This window comes from Narcine bancroftii, chromosome 1 (assembly GCF_036971445.1).
Source record: "Narcine bancroftii isolate sNarBan1 chromosome 1, sNarBan1.hap1, whole genome shotgun sequence".
NCBI classification, from domain to species: Eukaryota; Metazoa; Chordata; class Chondrichthyes; order Torpediniformes; family Narcinidae; genus Narcine; species Narcine bancroftii.
This window is the reverse complement of record NC_091469.1, coordinates 354706769-354722183: the sequence shown is the minus strand read 5'-3', so window position 1 is coordinate 354722183 and position 15415 is coordinate 354706769. Positions and strand designations below refer to the sequence as shown.

Genomic DNA, 15415 nt, shown 5'->3' with positions numbered 1-15415 from the left:
TCACCCGCCCGACCCGCCCTGCCGGTCTCTCACCCGCCCGACCCGCCCTGCCGGTCTCTCACCCGCCCGACCCGCCCTGCCGGTCTCTCACCCGCCCGACCCGCCCTGCCGGTCTCTCACCCGCCCGACCCGCCCTGCCGGTCTCTCACCCGCCCGACCCGCCCTGCCGGTCTCTCACCCGCCCGACCCGCCCTGCCGGTCTCTCACCCGCCCGATCCACCCGACTCGCGCAGCCGGTCTCTTCCCTCGCCTACCTGACTCATGCTACCATCTCTTTTCCCATTTGCCTGTTTTTGGAGCTTTCCGGATTTTAGATGTCCAGATAAAGGATTATGTACCTATACCACACAAGACTAAGGAAGCAAATTGTGTTCTCTGTAGTTTGCTGGAAATAAAATTAAGGAAACAAAGTTGGGCTTCATGAACAAAATGAGCTTGGATAGAGTTAAACTAGAAGGTTTAAGTGCAGGAGGAGGAGCACAGGCAGTAGGCAAGAGGTAATGGGTTGACATTGGTGGAAAGGTAGAAAAGAAGAAAAGCTAAGATGATGGGGGAGGGGTAGCTCTAAATGGAGAGGGAAAAGGGTAGGGAGCTGAAGGAAAGGAGATTAATAAAGAAAGCGGGAGCTGGGGGGTGTGGCCATGTGAAGAATCTTGACACGTGTCTAGGATGAGCTCTCTGTGAAGAGTATTAAAAAGACTGTTTAAAATTTTTAAAACTTTTTAGGAAGCTAAGACAGCAAAAAACAAAATTGGATGAGACACTGACTCAGCCAGGAACATCGAGTGAAAATCCAAAAGGGAGTGGTATAAGAGCGGCCTTGGGACTGGCTGAACCCGGCAGTGCTGGGAGTTAGGGACGAGACCTGAAATAATCCTGGATAAGATGGAGACTTTATGGAATCGTTTCATGGGTGTTGAAAGCGCAATGAGAGCTATATCAGAGACGATGACTGAATTTAGAGACAATTGAGGATTTAATGCAACGAATGGACCAAGTGGGAGTTGACTTGGTTAAAGCATAAGAAAAGATGAAAGCTTTGGAAGAGGACGCAGAGAAATGGGTCTTGGATAAACAAGCTATGCTGGACAAGATCGACCACATGCAGGTGCAATGATGTTCAGATTATTGGTTTGAAGAAAGGGTCCGAAGGGACAGACCCAGAAGCTTCTTTGAAATTTGGATCCCATGAGTGTTCGGAGAAAATAAATTGAACAGAAAACTACAAATGGAAAGGGCTCATTGGACCAAGAAAACCTGACCAACAGCAACCATGGCTGGTCCTGTTAAAATTTTTGAATTATTGAGAATGGGCAGCAGTTTTGGGAGCAGGATTTGATTATTCCAAGCAACACAATGGCCCGCTTGAGATCGACAGCGGAAAGGTGGTATTCTTTCAAGACCTCAGGCCAACTTTGATTAAGCAAGGGAAGGAGTTTAATGATGTAAAAAGGCAACTGTGGTCAAAGAATATAAAATACTCAATGATGTACCCTGCAACTCTGAGGGTCAACGTTTTATGAAGAAGTGGAAGAATTTCTACAACTATGATGAAAAGATTAGAAATATTAAACAAGAAGATTAAGAAGAATGTTTAGAATGGGACCAAGTAGAAACTATATTTTTTTTAAATGTATTTATTGTTAAATATTATTTAAATTTGCATGGAGAACTCCAGAAGGAGCAAGAACTTGGTAAAAATAGTAGCAGGTGGAGACACTGGTCTTAGGGGGATAATGGCACCGGGAAAGGAGCAGATTTGCAAGATAGGGGCTCTTCTTACTCAGAAGACTTTGCGGGCTTTTTTTCGTGAACTTCCGAGCAGGGGCGTTATATATGTTTTTTAAAGGGGACGACTCACTATTACTTAAATAATCGAAAAGGTTTTTATTGTTGAACAATATTTATTTAAAAATAGATATAGATAAAACGTCAAAATTTATTAGTCTGAATGTTAATGGGTTAAATGGGAAGGTGAAAAAGAAAAGGGTCTTGGCACATTTAAAAAAAAACAAAGGTGGATGTAGTTTTCCTGCATGTTACAAGATCAGAGCAGCAACCACAAAGAAGGCATATCACACAGGAGTAAAGATGAACAATTACTTTATTAACAAAATTTCACCTTCAAACTTTAATTTCATAATCCCCCCCTTTTATAACAATGCCCACTGGTTACTATGCAAATTTCTATTAGTGTAAAACTAATAAATTCCCCAGCCTAAATATAACATACGTAATTAAAGTCTAAGTTGCATTTCCACAGAAAAACTTAGACATAAAACAAACACAAAACACACAAGACTCACAAAACTTCGATCTCAACCGAAGCAAAGATCATAAACAAAATTCAATTTGTTTGGTAAACTGAAGCCAAAAGATCTTTGAGAGAGAGAGAGAGCACAAAATTCGAAGTTGTCTTCTTGTGTTGCTTGCAGAGAGAGAAACAATGGCTTGGTCCGGATCCTTCTGGCTGCCTTCGGAATGTTCATCCCTTTTTGAAATCCCAGCATTCTAAACTGTCTTCCAGACAATGACTCATGTTTTGAGCCTTCTTCCACTCTACAGCACCCCCAGTGGATATTCAAGTCCAAGTCCAGAAATTTTTAGATCATTTTCTGCACACGCTCAGTCCGTCTCCCACTCTCTCAGCAGTCCACCTTCACCTTGGCTCTCTAAGGCAGACTGTCACTTTTCAACACAAAAACCACACAACACATAAGCCAATACACAACACAGAACTCTGTAACATACAGGAAATCGGAGCATGCTAAATTAAAAACAGGAAGCATGGCTCAAGTAATACCGACTTCTTTTGGCTCAAAGACGAGAGGAGTGGTGATTTTAATTAATAAAAATGTACCAGTTATACTAGATGTATTGATTGACCAAGCGGAAGGTTTCTAATGGCACATTGTAAAATTTATGCAGAATCCTAGACATTGAAAAATATTTACGCTCCAAATTATGATGATGAAGCCTTTATGAAGAATATTTCTTGAAAAGCAGCAGAGAGTAGACAAAATAAATTGTACAGGGGGGATTTTAATTTCTGTTTGGATCCGATATTTGGATAAATTAGCGAAAACTGCAAAAGCAACAGTATAATTTATGAGAGATTTAAATCTGATTGATATTTGGAGGTAGCTCAATCCCACAGAAAGAGACTACTCATTTTACTCAAGGGCCCATGACTCGCATACAAGGATTCATTTATTTTTAATGTTTGCACAGTTTAAAAAAAATGATGAAAATGGAATACTTGGCAAGGCTATTATCAGACCATTCGCCATTAACCTTAACTATTGCGATAGCGGAGAAACAAGAAAGTGTGTACAGCTGGTGTGTTAATGCCACGTTGTTGAAAAGAACTGACTTCTCTGAGTTTATTAGGAGACAGCTTTTTGATGAAAGCTTTTTGATTTGGGATACGCTTAAAGCTTATCTGAGAAGGCAAAAAATCTTAAAAGAGAACATAATGCATAATTGGATGGTTTGGAGAAAAAAATATCAGCTGACAGGATTACAAGAAAAATATAGACTTAGTGAATAAAAAAATTGAGAAATAGCACATTACAAATATATAAAATGGAAACAAAATTGAAGTAACTGAGAATTGGTAGGTTTGTACAGAATGTCTGAAGTTTCTCTCTCTATATGGAGATAGATTGAGAGAGGGGAGAGTGTTGCTAGAGATGGACCAAGTGATTATGTGGATGGGGTGAAAGTTAGCAGCCAAGTGGATAAAGTTGGTGGGTGTATGAGGCAGCACCAATGCAGTTGTCAACGTAATGGAGGAAGAGTTGAAGAGCTTTAATAAACACACTGAAATGCTGGAAGAACCATGGATGGAGTAGGTTTAAACTGTTAAGCATTGTCCAGACAGACAGTACTGGTGGATTGAACTTGGATAACTGAAACTGTGAGGCAGCAGTGGCAGCAATAGGCTACCATATATTTCTGACTTCATGTATGTACCCAGATTTTGTCTATCTAGTAAGCCAATCTAAATTTGTGTCGAACTGACTGCTTGCTGTGCCATTTCATGTCGGTAACTTTGAGCACTAGACTCAGTTGGGGTAAAATTCCTGTTGTGTCATTTGAAGTGAGCATTTCTTCTGAACTATTTTCCAGGGACTTGCGTGAAGTGCAGCAAAGCAGTATATGGAGCACACCAGGCGTGCCAAGCCATGGGCCACCTATACCACGATGTCTGCTTCACCTGCAGTGCCTGCAGTAAGTAATTCTCCATCGGTAAATGCATTTGGTTTGATGGCAGCTGATGATTTTAATACTGTATGACACAGGAGCATAAATAGGCTATTCAGCCCATCGAGTCTGCTCTGCCATTTAATAATGAACTGATCCATTTTCCAACTCAGCCCTACTGCCTGGTGTTCTCCCCATAACCTTTGATGCACTGGTAATCAAGAAATTATCAATCTCTGCCTTAAATACACCCAATGACTTGGCCTGCAAAACTGCCACAGATTTACTACCCTCTGACTAAAGAAATTCTTTCGCATCTCTGTTCTAAGCAGGCACACTTCAATCCTGAAGTTGTGCCTTCTTGTCCTCGACTCTAACACCATGGTAAACAACCTTTCTACGTCTATTCTGTTCATGCCTTTCAATGTTCAGTGAGATTTCCCCTCATTCTCATAAATTCCAATGAATACAGGCTAAGAGCTGTCAAACATACCTCATATAATAACCCTTTCATTCCTGAAATCGTTCTTCTGAACCTCCTCAGTGTCAATACATCCCACCTTAAATGAAGAGCCCAAAACTGCTCACAATACTCCAAGTGAGGACTCCACAGTGCCTTATAAAACCTCAACATCACATTCTAGCTCTTGTATTTTATTCCTCTTGAAATGAATGCTAGCATTGTATTTGCCTTCTACATCACTGACTTGATGTACAAGTTTACCTTTAGACTATCCTGTATGGGGACTACCAGGTTGCTTTGCATCTGGGTATTTTCAATTTTCTCTCATTTAAAAAATAGCCTGACTGTTTATTTTTTCTATAAAAGTGCATGACCGTACTTCCCAGCATTATATTTCATTTGCCACTTCTCTGCCCATTCTCTTAATCTGTTTAAGTCCTTCTGCAGCCTCCCTGTTTCTCAACATTACCTGCTCCTTCACCTACCTTCATATAATTTGTAAACTTGGCCACAAAACCATTCATTTCATAATCCAAATCATTAATATAAAACATAAAATGAAATGGCCTCAACACAGGCATCTGGCAACCAATCGAAATATGATCTTCGTATTCCGATACTCTGCTTCCTGCCAATCAGCCAGTCCTCTACCCAAGCTAGTATATTTCCTGTTGTACCATGGGATCTCATCTTGTTAAGTAGCCTCATATGCAGCACATTGTCTAAGGCTGTCTGAAAATTCTATTACCCAGCATCCACTGCATCTCCTTTATCTAACCTGCTTGTCACTTCTTAAAAGAATTCCAACAGATTTGTCAAGGAAGATTTTCCCCGATGGGTTTGACCTATCTTGTTATGTACTTCCAAGTAGTCCGTAAACTCATCCTTGACAATTGACTATAACATCTTTCCAACCACATTTCAGACTAGCCGGACTATAATTTCCTTTCTGCTGCCTCCCTCCCTTGAATGGGGGGGTAATGTTTGAGATTTTCCAGTCCCCTGAGACCATACCAGAATCTCATGAATCCTGAAAGATCAATACAAATGACTCCACAATCTCTACCACTACATCTTTCAGAACCCGAGGGTGCGATCCATCTGGACCGGGAGACTTAACTATTAGACCATTTAGCTTTCTGAGCAATTTCTGACTTGAAATCGTAAATGCACTTACTACCCTTCTGTGATACCCTTCAGCATCTGGCAAACTGGTAATGTCTTCCACAATGATGATTGATGCAAAATATTCATTTAGTTCTTCTGCCATCTCCTTGTCACCATTTTCGAGTGGTCCTATATCTACGGTATGTATTGTCCTGCGTCTTCCTCATTTCTTGCAGAAACGTAATCCATTTCTGCTCTGCCATCTTGTCTACTAGAGCCCCCGACCATTCTCCTTTGGCCAGTTCCTCGCTCGTGCCACTGTAATTTCCTTGACCCCACTGAAATACTAACATGTCTAACTTCAGTTTCTCCTTGTTAAATCTCAAACTGAACTCTATCATTGCCCCCTAATGGTTCTTTAACTCTAAACTCTCTAATCACCTCTGGTGCATTAAGCAACATCCAATCCAGTACAGGTATAAGTGATCCCCTAGTGGGAATATCAACAATAAAGTAATCTCATTGGCATTCTACAAATTGTCTCGTTCGAGATCTACACCTTCATGTTAAAATTCCCCGTGACTGTCATGTATTGCCCTTCTGACATGCCTTCTCTTTTTGCTGTTGTAATTTGTTGTCCACATCCCTGGTACTCTTTGGAGGTCTATATATAACTGGCAACAGTATCTTTTTACCCCCACCGTTTCCTATCTCCACCCACAATGATTCTATATCTTCTGATCCGGTGCCACTTCTTTCTAATGAATTGCTTGGGATTTGAGATTAGAAGTATCATGCCTTACAGTATTTTTTTTTTGATTCTTTCAAATTTGAAAGACCAAATAATTTGGCCCATAGTCTGCAGCTGATCCATTGATGAATGAGTCGTTAAGATTCTTCATCCCTCTGTTCTTTTCCAGAAACATGAAAACTTCAGTAATGTATTGTATCTAATTCTCCTAAAGGTTCCAATGTAATATTTTTCTGGGTTTTTTTTAAGAGTAGAAAAATGTTGTTTTGTTCCATTTTCTAGCAGTTCTTTGCCAAAACAAAATATTCTCTTTTCTACTTCAATTTGGATCTTGTGTGTTTCTCCTCTCTGAAGCATTTTCTCATTTGCTCTATCCACAGCCTCTGTGACTTCAATACCTCAGTCATATCTGTCTTGGCTGTAAGAACAATCTGATATTTTCATCATTACCCAGAATGTATCCTTGGAATTATTCCAGTAAATCTTATTCTGCACCCTTTCCCAAATCCTTCACTTGATACCCAGGATCAGAGGCAGTATTCAAGCTGGATTGGATAGTTTCCTTGGGGCTTTAGGCTTTGAGTGATGTGGAGAGAAAGCTGCAACTGGGCATTTAAAAAATATTGGTGGAGTTGCTGCAATGAGAGTTCTGTTGCCACTGGTGCAGACTTGGGAGAACAGTTTCAGAACAGGCTTTAAACGGCAGGTAAAAGGAGCCATCAGGAGTTTTAATTGAAGTCCTGCAATTGTGGGATCTGTGCCAAAGGTGGTGGCGCCTATGCTCTGCAGTGGCCTCAAGGGGTTGCAGACTCCAGGGAAGCAAAGGACTGGTGCAGGGCACCAAAATTGGGGAGAACGCCCACCATTGAGAGGAAAAAGCAAAGGAGGTAATCCCACAGGGTGTTGACCACAGCAGTGGGACCAGCGAGGAGTTCAGAGGTCGAAGAACCTACACAGGCTGCTGGTGAATAGCTGCCAAAGGACCTAACAGGTTGCTGGCGACTAGCTCATTGTAACGAGAGGGTTCTGAGGACAAGAAGGGCTCCCACAGGGGCTCGTGCAATGAAGGCTTCCTGATCGTATCAGAGGTTTGGATGTAGAGCTCGAGTTGCCAATAAATCAGTCAGGGGTCTGTGCACCTGCAGAGGTTGCTGGAGTACTGGAGGCAAATCCACAAACACTCAGTGTCTCCGAAGGGACTCTCTTTTGCTTCTCTTTCTCTTACTGTAAGGGGTGCTGGACAATACCAATGGTGACTCTGCTTTATAGCAGACAAAAGAAAATTTGATGTCATCTTACATTTTCGGTATCATTTCATTACAATAAAGGAATATTGAAATTTAGATGATTATCCGTGATTATATTGAATGGCAGTGTATCAGGCAGGATCAAAGGGCCAGATGTTCTATTCCTTCTATTTTCTGTGTTTGGTGGTTGCACAAGAATCATGTGAGTTGGATAAAAATATAAATTAGCAGATTTTTTACCTGTAACAATATAGGTTTCTATTTAATTAAATTATTTAAATTTAATGGAAGCATTTGTAAGGTTTTACCTCCCTGAATTGAAATGGATATTGCAATCATCCATGTTTTTCTTGTTTTGTGGTTTGCTGCACATGACTGCTTTCTGAATTAAGATCTGTAACCAAGACAGTCCCTTCCACTCAATAATGTTGCACTGTACTGTGATTAGTTGAACATTCTCACCACAAAAGTTGTCCTTTTCTATCTTGCAAATATCCTCCAAACTTTGAGGTATTTTATTTCGAATGCATCCTTCATGTCCATTGCAGTCACACGGTAGTTTAAGTGTAATAACTGCTATTGGAGGTCATTTGTCCCCAATTAGCTCACACAAAGGGCCCGATAAAGGTCACGTTTAACATTTTGTTGTTGTTGTTGACTAGTGGTCATTGTTGATCCCAAGACACCAGGGGAAATTCCCTTGCTATTTTTGGAATTTTTTGCATATACCTGAGTAAGAGGACGGAGCCTTGCTTCAACACCACCTCCCTCGAGATGAATAGTTACATTGATGTTGATTTCTAACTTTTTTAAAATACCAAATAAACTGAAACAATGCTAACAATCAAATGACGATTTTTCCTAAATTCACAAAATATTATTAGGTCCACTTTGAGGGTGGGTCTGGTATTGTTGGCAGAAAATTATCTGGGCAAGCTGTATAGAAGATGACGGTAAAGTTGAGCACAAATGGATCTGGGTGTGATTCATTGTGGTTAACATTTCTTATTTGCATGTGATTCAGGGTGTGGGATCATTGGGAATTTTGGGTTAGGAATTGGGCTGGCAAGGGTGTTGTTCTGCTTTTGCCTTTCTATTCCTGTCTAAGTGGTAGTGGTGCTGGGAGAGCTTGCTGAGCTCTCTCTGATATTTTGAGGCCCTGGTCAAGAAGAGGAAATAGTTTCATTTTTAAACAAAAGGGGAGGAAAGATTTTGTTTGTGGGGAAGGAGAATGATGAGCTTTACAACCAGGATCATGAAGTTTGTAAAATAATGGCGGTGGTATTAGGCTTGTGCAAGTTTAAAGTTTTAATCATTGCTGCAGGTCAAACCTGCTCTTGCAAGCACTGACAGGTGACACCCACTAGTTTCTGCAGTGTGCATGTGTGTAGGCAGCTGCACTTCTTTGGAAGCACCAGTTCCCTTCCCTCACCTTCTGACAAGTTTGGAATGTTCACGTGGGATATGAAAAAAAGTTGCTGTTGTTGGCTGCAACCAAGATTAGCAGTTCCTTGTTGCATAAAAATAGAGATGACTTGGGGTTGGCCCAATAAGAGCCAGGTTTTTGGTATCAAAAAACATGAGGGGAACTTGAGTGAAATGGACCTCATGCCCATTATTATTTGTATTGGGCAGTTTCAGAATGATACGAATATGCCCTCAACCTCTCAATCACCTGCCTGCTTTTTGGTCATACCTTGACAGAGGGATCAGGCCAGAAACATTGGTTATAAATCTTTACCTCCTATGAACTCCATGAGACCTACTGAGCTGCTTTAGCATTTTTGAGTTTTTACTGAGTTTTCTCTCTTAATATTCCTCCCTTGCATCCCATCTTACTTTTTTCCCATCTGTGTCATCCTTCACTCTTTTTTTCTCATTTGTCATCCTTGTCTTCTTGCTCTTTGCCAGTATTCTTTCTCTTGTATGTTCTCTCTCTCTCTCTCTCTCTCTCTCTCTCTCTCTCTCTCTCTCTCTCTCTCTCTCTCTGGTACTTCGTGTTTTTACTCAGTACTTCATCCCTCTCACAGTTTGCCATCATTTTCATGACCCCTCCCCCCACCCCTATGCAATGCTATTTATGGCAACTAAAACATTCTGAGCAACCACAGCACTGGAGAACAAGATCACGCAAGCCCAGCCTACTTGGGAGCCATTGAGGCTTCAAAGTTAAACAAAAGTAATCGCTAAAAAGTGTACTGGAGTTCTTCTCCCATCCTCCCCCCCCCCCCCCCCCCCCCCACCACCCACACCACAAATCACTGGGATCGTTGTCCAAAGAGGGCATGCAAAATCGTTGAGGATCCCTACTATTCACACTCAGCATCTTTAAGCTGCTCCCACCGGGTAAGAGATACAGGAGGGTCAGAGCCAGCACCACCAGGCTGAGAAACAGCTTCTTCCCACAGGCAGTGAGAATGCTGAATGGTCAAAGAAACTACTCACACTAACCATCTGAGACTCTCATGGAACCATTTATTTAATTATACGGATACAGTAAAAATCCCCATTATCCAGTGATAATGGATAGTGGATGCCGGAAATGCAAATTTTCTGGCTGATTGAGACTCGCTCTTCCAATGCCTAACTAATACACCTGCATTAAAAAATACCATTTAAAAACAAAAGTTAGTGCAAAATTTAATTTGAAAATAAAATCAGTATTGTAGTCTTTAATAATGTAAGGTTCACTTTAATCAAGTAATTCCTGTAACTTACTAAATTTAAATTCAAATGCCAGTTACTGGCGCTGCAACAGCATTGCTCCAGCCACTAGCTAACCGCGCCACCGCCATAATAAATCCCACGCCCCCCTCAAATTACAGATAAAGCCTTATCTACTTAATACTAATAAAAATAAGACTCTTACTAAGCAGGTATAGGGAGACACTTTGGGAAAGTCACCCCAGCAATGGGTGGTATCGGCCAGCTCTTCATCCTGGGTGCCACAAGTTTATTCCATTGCAATTTTATTGAAACTATTCAAACAGCTGCTGCAGTCGGGGTGCTCCACTGGAGGAATGTTTGTGCCCATCTTCACCAAGGCAACCTGAGTCACCTTCACACATGTCCTAGTCAGGGCCTTGGTACAACATCCTCATGCTGATAACCTGATGCACCCTATGCAAGTGTCCTGGTCAGGCCTTCGCCGCAGCTTCCTTGTGCTGACTATTCCTTGTGCTGACTACCCGACTCACATCCACACAAGTATCCTGGTCAATCCCTCGGCACACCTTCCTCATACTGACAATTTGGCTCACCTCCACACAAGTGGCGACAGCGAAAAGAATGCACGCACATTGAGGGCGGTGCTAGTTCAGCAGGAAAAACCTATACATGTCCAAAGAAGTCTCAGCGCTCCCCAGCAGGGTCTATCCACCCAGTCTTATTCATTCCAATTAATTATTAATTCCCTCTTTTTTTTGATGGGTTGTTTGAGTTTCCAGTTGATTGAATTCTGAATAATGGGGATTTTACTGTGCTTGTCTTGCATATATATGTATTGTTTGGTTGGTTGTCTGCATGTTTTGCACTGAGGATTGGAGAACACTGTTTTATCAGGTTGTACTTGAGCAATCAGATGATGATAAACTTGACTTGTGTGATTTAATTTGATTGGAAAATTTACTGTGAGATTGCAAATGTTGCCATCTGTATTTATTTTGCACATTCAAAATCTGGTTACAGAAATTAAGACTCTCAAATTGAGATTTTTGCAATTGAATTGCTGGGATTGAGCAAAAATGGAGGATAACACAAACATCTGTTATAAATAAACACATGGTAATTTAGAATTAAAAATTTGATTCCCAAATGGATCAATGGGATGTCCATTGGTGCAATAGGAAAGCATAGTTAAACTCCCATAATCTGCTACCTTGTTATTCAGAAATCCTGAAAGTTTGACATCTTGTTTACTATTTGATGTTTCCCATGTTCACTTGAAGTTTGCCAGATTCATTACAAAATATAGGTCATCACTGCACACCACTTTTTATTATCAAAAGTGAATTCATGGGGACAACATCCAAAAGTCCAGAAACTCTGCTAGTCTATCACCGCCAATGATCCATGGTGTTTTTCTGTATGCTGAGATGTTTTTTATTCATTTAATTTTTATAAACCTGCTCTAATGCACATGTTTTGAGGATTTGCCTATTCTTATAAGGAAAAATAACTTCCTAGAAAATTGCAATAATTTGGATACAGTGATATTTTTACCAACCTGGAAATCGAATTAGACAAGCTGTTATTCAAAGGATTGGAGATGTATGAGGCCCATTCAGTTCTTGTTGGAAAGAACACATAGTCTGGTATTAGCTCATTCTATTATCAGAAATCATTGACTTATTCATTGTGATCATTTTCATGTCTCAACCACATTTTAAGTGCGGTGATTGTAGAAAGAAATCAGATTTAATCAAAATCCAATTTGCAACAACATTTGTGCTCTTTCTTGCTGCTGCACCCTATATTTTCAATAGTTGAATTTGGCTTGTTACTGCTAAAATGACTACACCAGAAAGCAAAACTGATGCTCTCTTTCAGCGAGTAGATCTATGTGTTTACAGAGTTATTTGAAATATCCATTGAATATATTTATTTCAGATCTATTAATTTTTGTACATTTTCATAGGTAGAAGATTGCGCGGCAAAGCTTTCTACTTTGTCAACGGAAGAGTCTATTGTGAGGAAGATTTTCTGGTAAGTTACAATTCCCTGTGGTAGTTTGGTATTGACCGACAAGCCTGGAGTTCTATGATCATTACCGAATTTAATTAGTTCTGTTTTGCAGGACATGCCTTCATTGATAAAAGCTATAAGTGCGTGAATTATCTCCCTAATTTTTTTTTGCTTTTTGAATTTTCATCTCTTAAGATGCCTCCGAAAAATGACCTCCATATGTATTTCTGGTTTGAAATCCATTTTTGATTGATAATGTCTCTGTAAAGTACTTTTTAATATCTCTTTTGTACTGTTATTTGAGTCTCTAGCATTGTGTATTCATTGAAATGCATGGCGCAGACTCATTTGTCTCCATCTCAACAACATTTAACATCTCTAGAAGCCAAATTTCTGAGCTCCATGTGCCCAATGCAAACAAGTTGGTTGAGCCTCAGCAAACCATTAAATTGTGAACCAAGCATGTGTCATCACAGGCATCAGCCTTCACTCCATCAAGGACGTCTACAAGAGGCATTTTCTTAAGAAAGCAACCTCTATCCTTGAGGATCTTCACACCCAGGCCATGCCCTCTTCACACTGCTGTCATCAGGAATGAGGTACAGGAGCACGAAGACAACCAACCAGCAGTACATGGACAATTTCTTCCCCTCTGCCATCAGATTTCTGAACGGACATGAACTATAGACATGACCTCACTTTCTCTTATTTTTGCACTCATATTTATTTTTAAATGTAATTTTATAGCAATATTTTCACTGTATTGCTGCCACAAAAACAACGAACTTCATGACATGTTCATGACAATAAATTCTGATTCTGAAACAACGAAAGAGATTGCTGGAGCGATGACTATGAAATTTCTGTCCTCTCTGGTCACAGGAGAGATGTTGGAGAATGGAGAATAATTCCATTCTTCAAGGAAGAAAATGGGGATAATCCTGGGAATTGAGGACTAGTGAATCTTTTGTCAGTGATTGGCAAATGATTGGAGTATCTAGAGAAGCGTAGTCTTATCAGGCATAGTCTGCATGGTTCTTTTGAGGGGCAGGTCATGCCTCAGAGGCTTTATGGAGTTTTTTGAGGAGGTGACAAAAGAAATTGAATGTAAGGTGATGAATGTGATGTATGAATTTTGTTAAGGCATTTAAGACTGTTCCCATGGTAGCTCATCCAGAAAGTTGTGAGCACAAGATGTTTGGAAATGTGGCTGCATGCATTTGGAATTGGCTTGCCCACAGAGGGTAGTAATAAATGGAGCATTTTTCTGCTGGAGGTTGGTGATCAGGAGTGTTCTGCAGGGATCTGTTCTGAATCCCTGCTCTTTGAGATTTCATAAACCACTTGGATGAAGAAGCTTTACTGAAGGTTGGAGGTGGTGTGGTTGTTGTAGGTCATAACAGGATGCAGTGTTGGGGTGAGAAGTGGCAGATGGAGTTCAATCTGGGAACTGATATATTTTGGCAGATTAAACTTGAAGTCACTATACATGGTTAATGGTAGAATTCTCAACAGCAATATGGGGAAATGGGGTTATTGGGGTCTGTTCATAGAGACTTCAAGATTTGCCGTGCAAGTTCATAGTGTGGATAAGAAGGCATTTGGTGTGCTGAACTATTAGTCAGGATTGAATCTAAGAGATGTGAGGTAATATTGCAGCTCTATAAAACACTGATAAACCACAGTTAAGAGTATTGTATTCAGTTCTGGTTGCTTCATTGAAGGAAGGATGTAGAAGCTTTAGAGAGAATGCAGGAGATTTACCAGGATGCTGCCTTTAATTGGTGAAAATGTCTTGTAAAGAAATGTTGGAATGATGGAGGATGACTGGTAACTTAATAGAGATGTGTAAGATTATGAGGGGCATAAATAAGGTAGAGAGTCAACACTTTTGACCCAGAGAAACACAGAATTCTGAGGACAACGTGGTTGAAGTCAAAACACACAATGCTAGAGAGACTCTGTAGGTCAAACAGCGTCCTTTATGTAGCAAAGGCATAACTGATGTTTCAGGTTGACCCCCTCATCAAGGTATGAGAAGATGCTGGTGAGCATCAGAATAAAAGAGTGGGAGGGTGAAGGGGGTCAGGGCAGGAGATGATAGGTGGAAAAGGGAGGGATGGGACTGGGGGGCGGGGTTGGAAAGGTAGGCTGTTTGAGTGAAAGAACTGGAAAGGCAGGAAAAGGGGGGAGGGGTAAGTAAAGACAAGCAGTGGAAAGCAGTGAATATAATGTTACTGCCATCTGGCTGGAGGGTGCCCAGACGTGGTCAGGGTGGGACTGTACATAAGGCCATGGACAGATGTGTGAGCACGGGAGTGTGACCCGTAATTGAAGTGGTTGGCCATTGGGAGGTCGCTGTGATGTAGAGAATGCCACAAAGGGTGTACCAGGGAAGGCCAGTTTGAGGCCCCGGACTGTGGTGAGGGAGGAGGTGTGGGTGCAAGTGTGGCACCTCCTGCAGGCTCAGGTGCCAGAGATGCGATGGGTGGGGAGGGATGAGTGCACCAATATCAGGGACATCTTTTTAAGATGCGTGGAGGGAGGCTTAGGGGAGATGTCAAGGGTAGATTTCTTTTCTACACAATGAGTGTTGGATGCCCGGAACACATTGCTGGGGATAGTGGTGGAGTCTGATTGGGCAAAAACATTTATAAAACTTCGATAGACACGTGAATGTAAGAAAATTGGAGGGTTATGGGCTGTTATAGAGGAAATGGTTAGTTTGACTCTTTAGAGTAAGTTCATATAGGTTGGCACAGCATCGTGAGCCGAAGGGCTTGTAGTGCACTGGTTCATGCTCCATGTTCTAACTAAATGTAACCACTTTTCTCCCAGATTGCTCATTTGAGGTTTTGAATTGCTAATCAGGAGGTGTAACCTCTATCATCTAAAGGAGGTAGTATATCACTTTTAAGTTGGATATTATTGTGACTGACTCCATTTTCTCCCTCTCCA

The 15415-nt window shown here is 41.0% G+C and overlaps 1 protein-coding gene across 9 annotated transcripts in view; it reads left to right on the top strand.

The window, feature by feature from the left end:
• Nucleotides 1–15415, top strand: part of limd1a (LIM domains containing 1a) — a 75368-nt gene that overhangs the window by 39181 nt on the left and 20772 nt on the right. For all 9 annotated transcript variants that reach the window (XR_011348851.1, XM_069911549.1, XM_069911531.1 and 6 more), the window contains 2 exons: nt 4132–4233; nt 12411–12478. Coding sequence is in view for 8 of the 9 variants with exons in the window: in XM_069911549.1 (XP_069767650.1) it covers nt 4132–4233; nt 12411–12478 (170 nt within the window). In the remaining variant the exon portion in view is untranslated. The remainder of the gene's footprint in view (nt 1–4131; nt 4234–12410; nt 12479–15415) is intronic.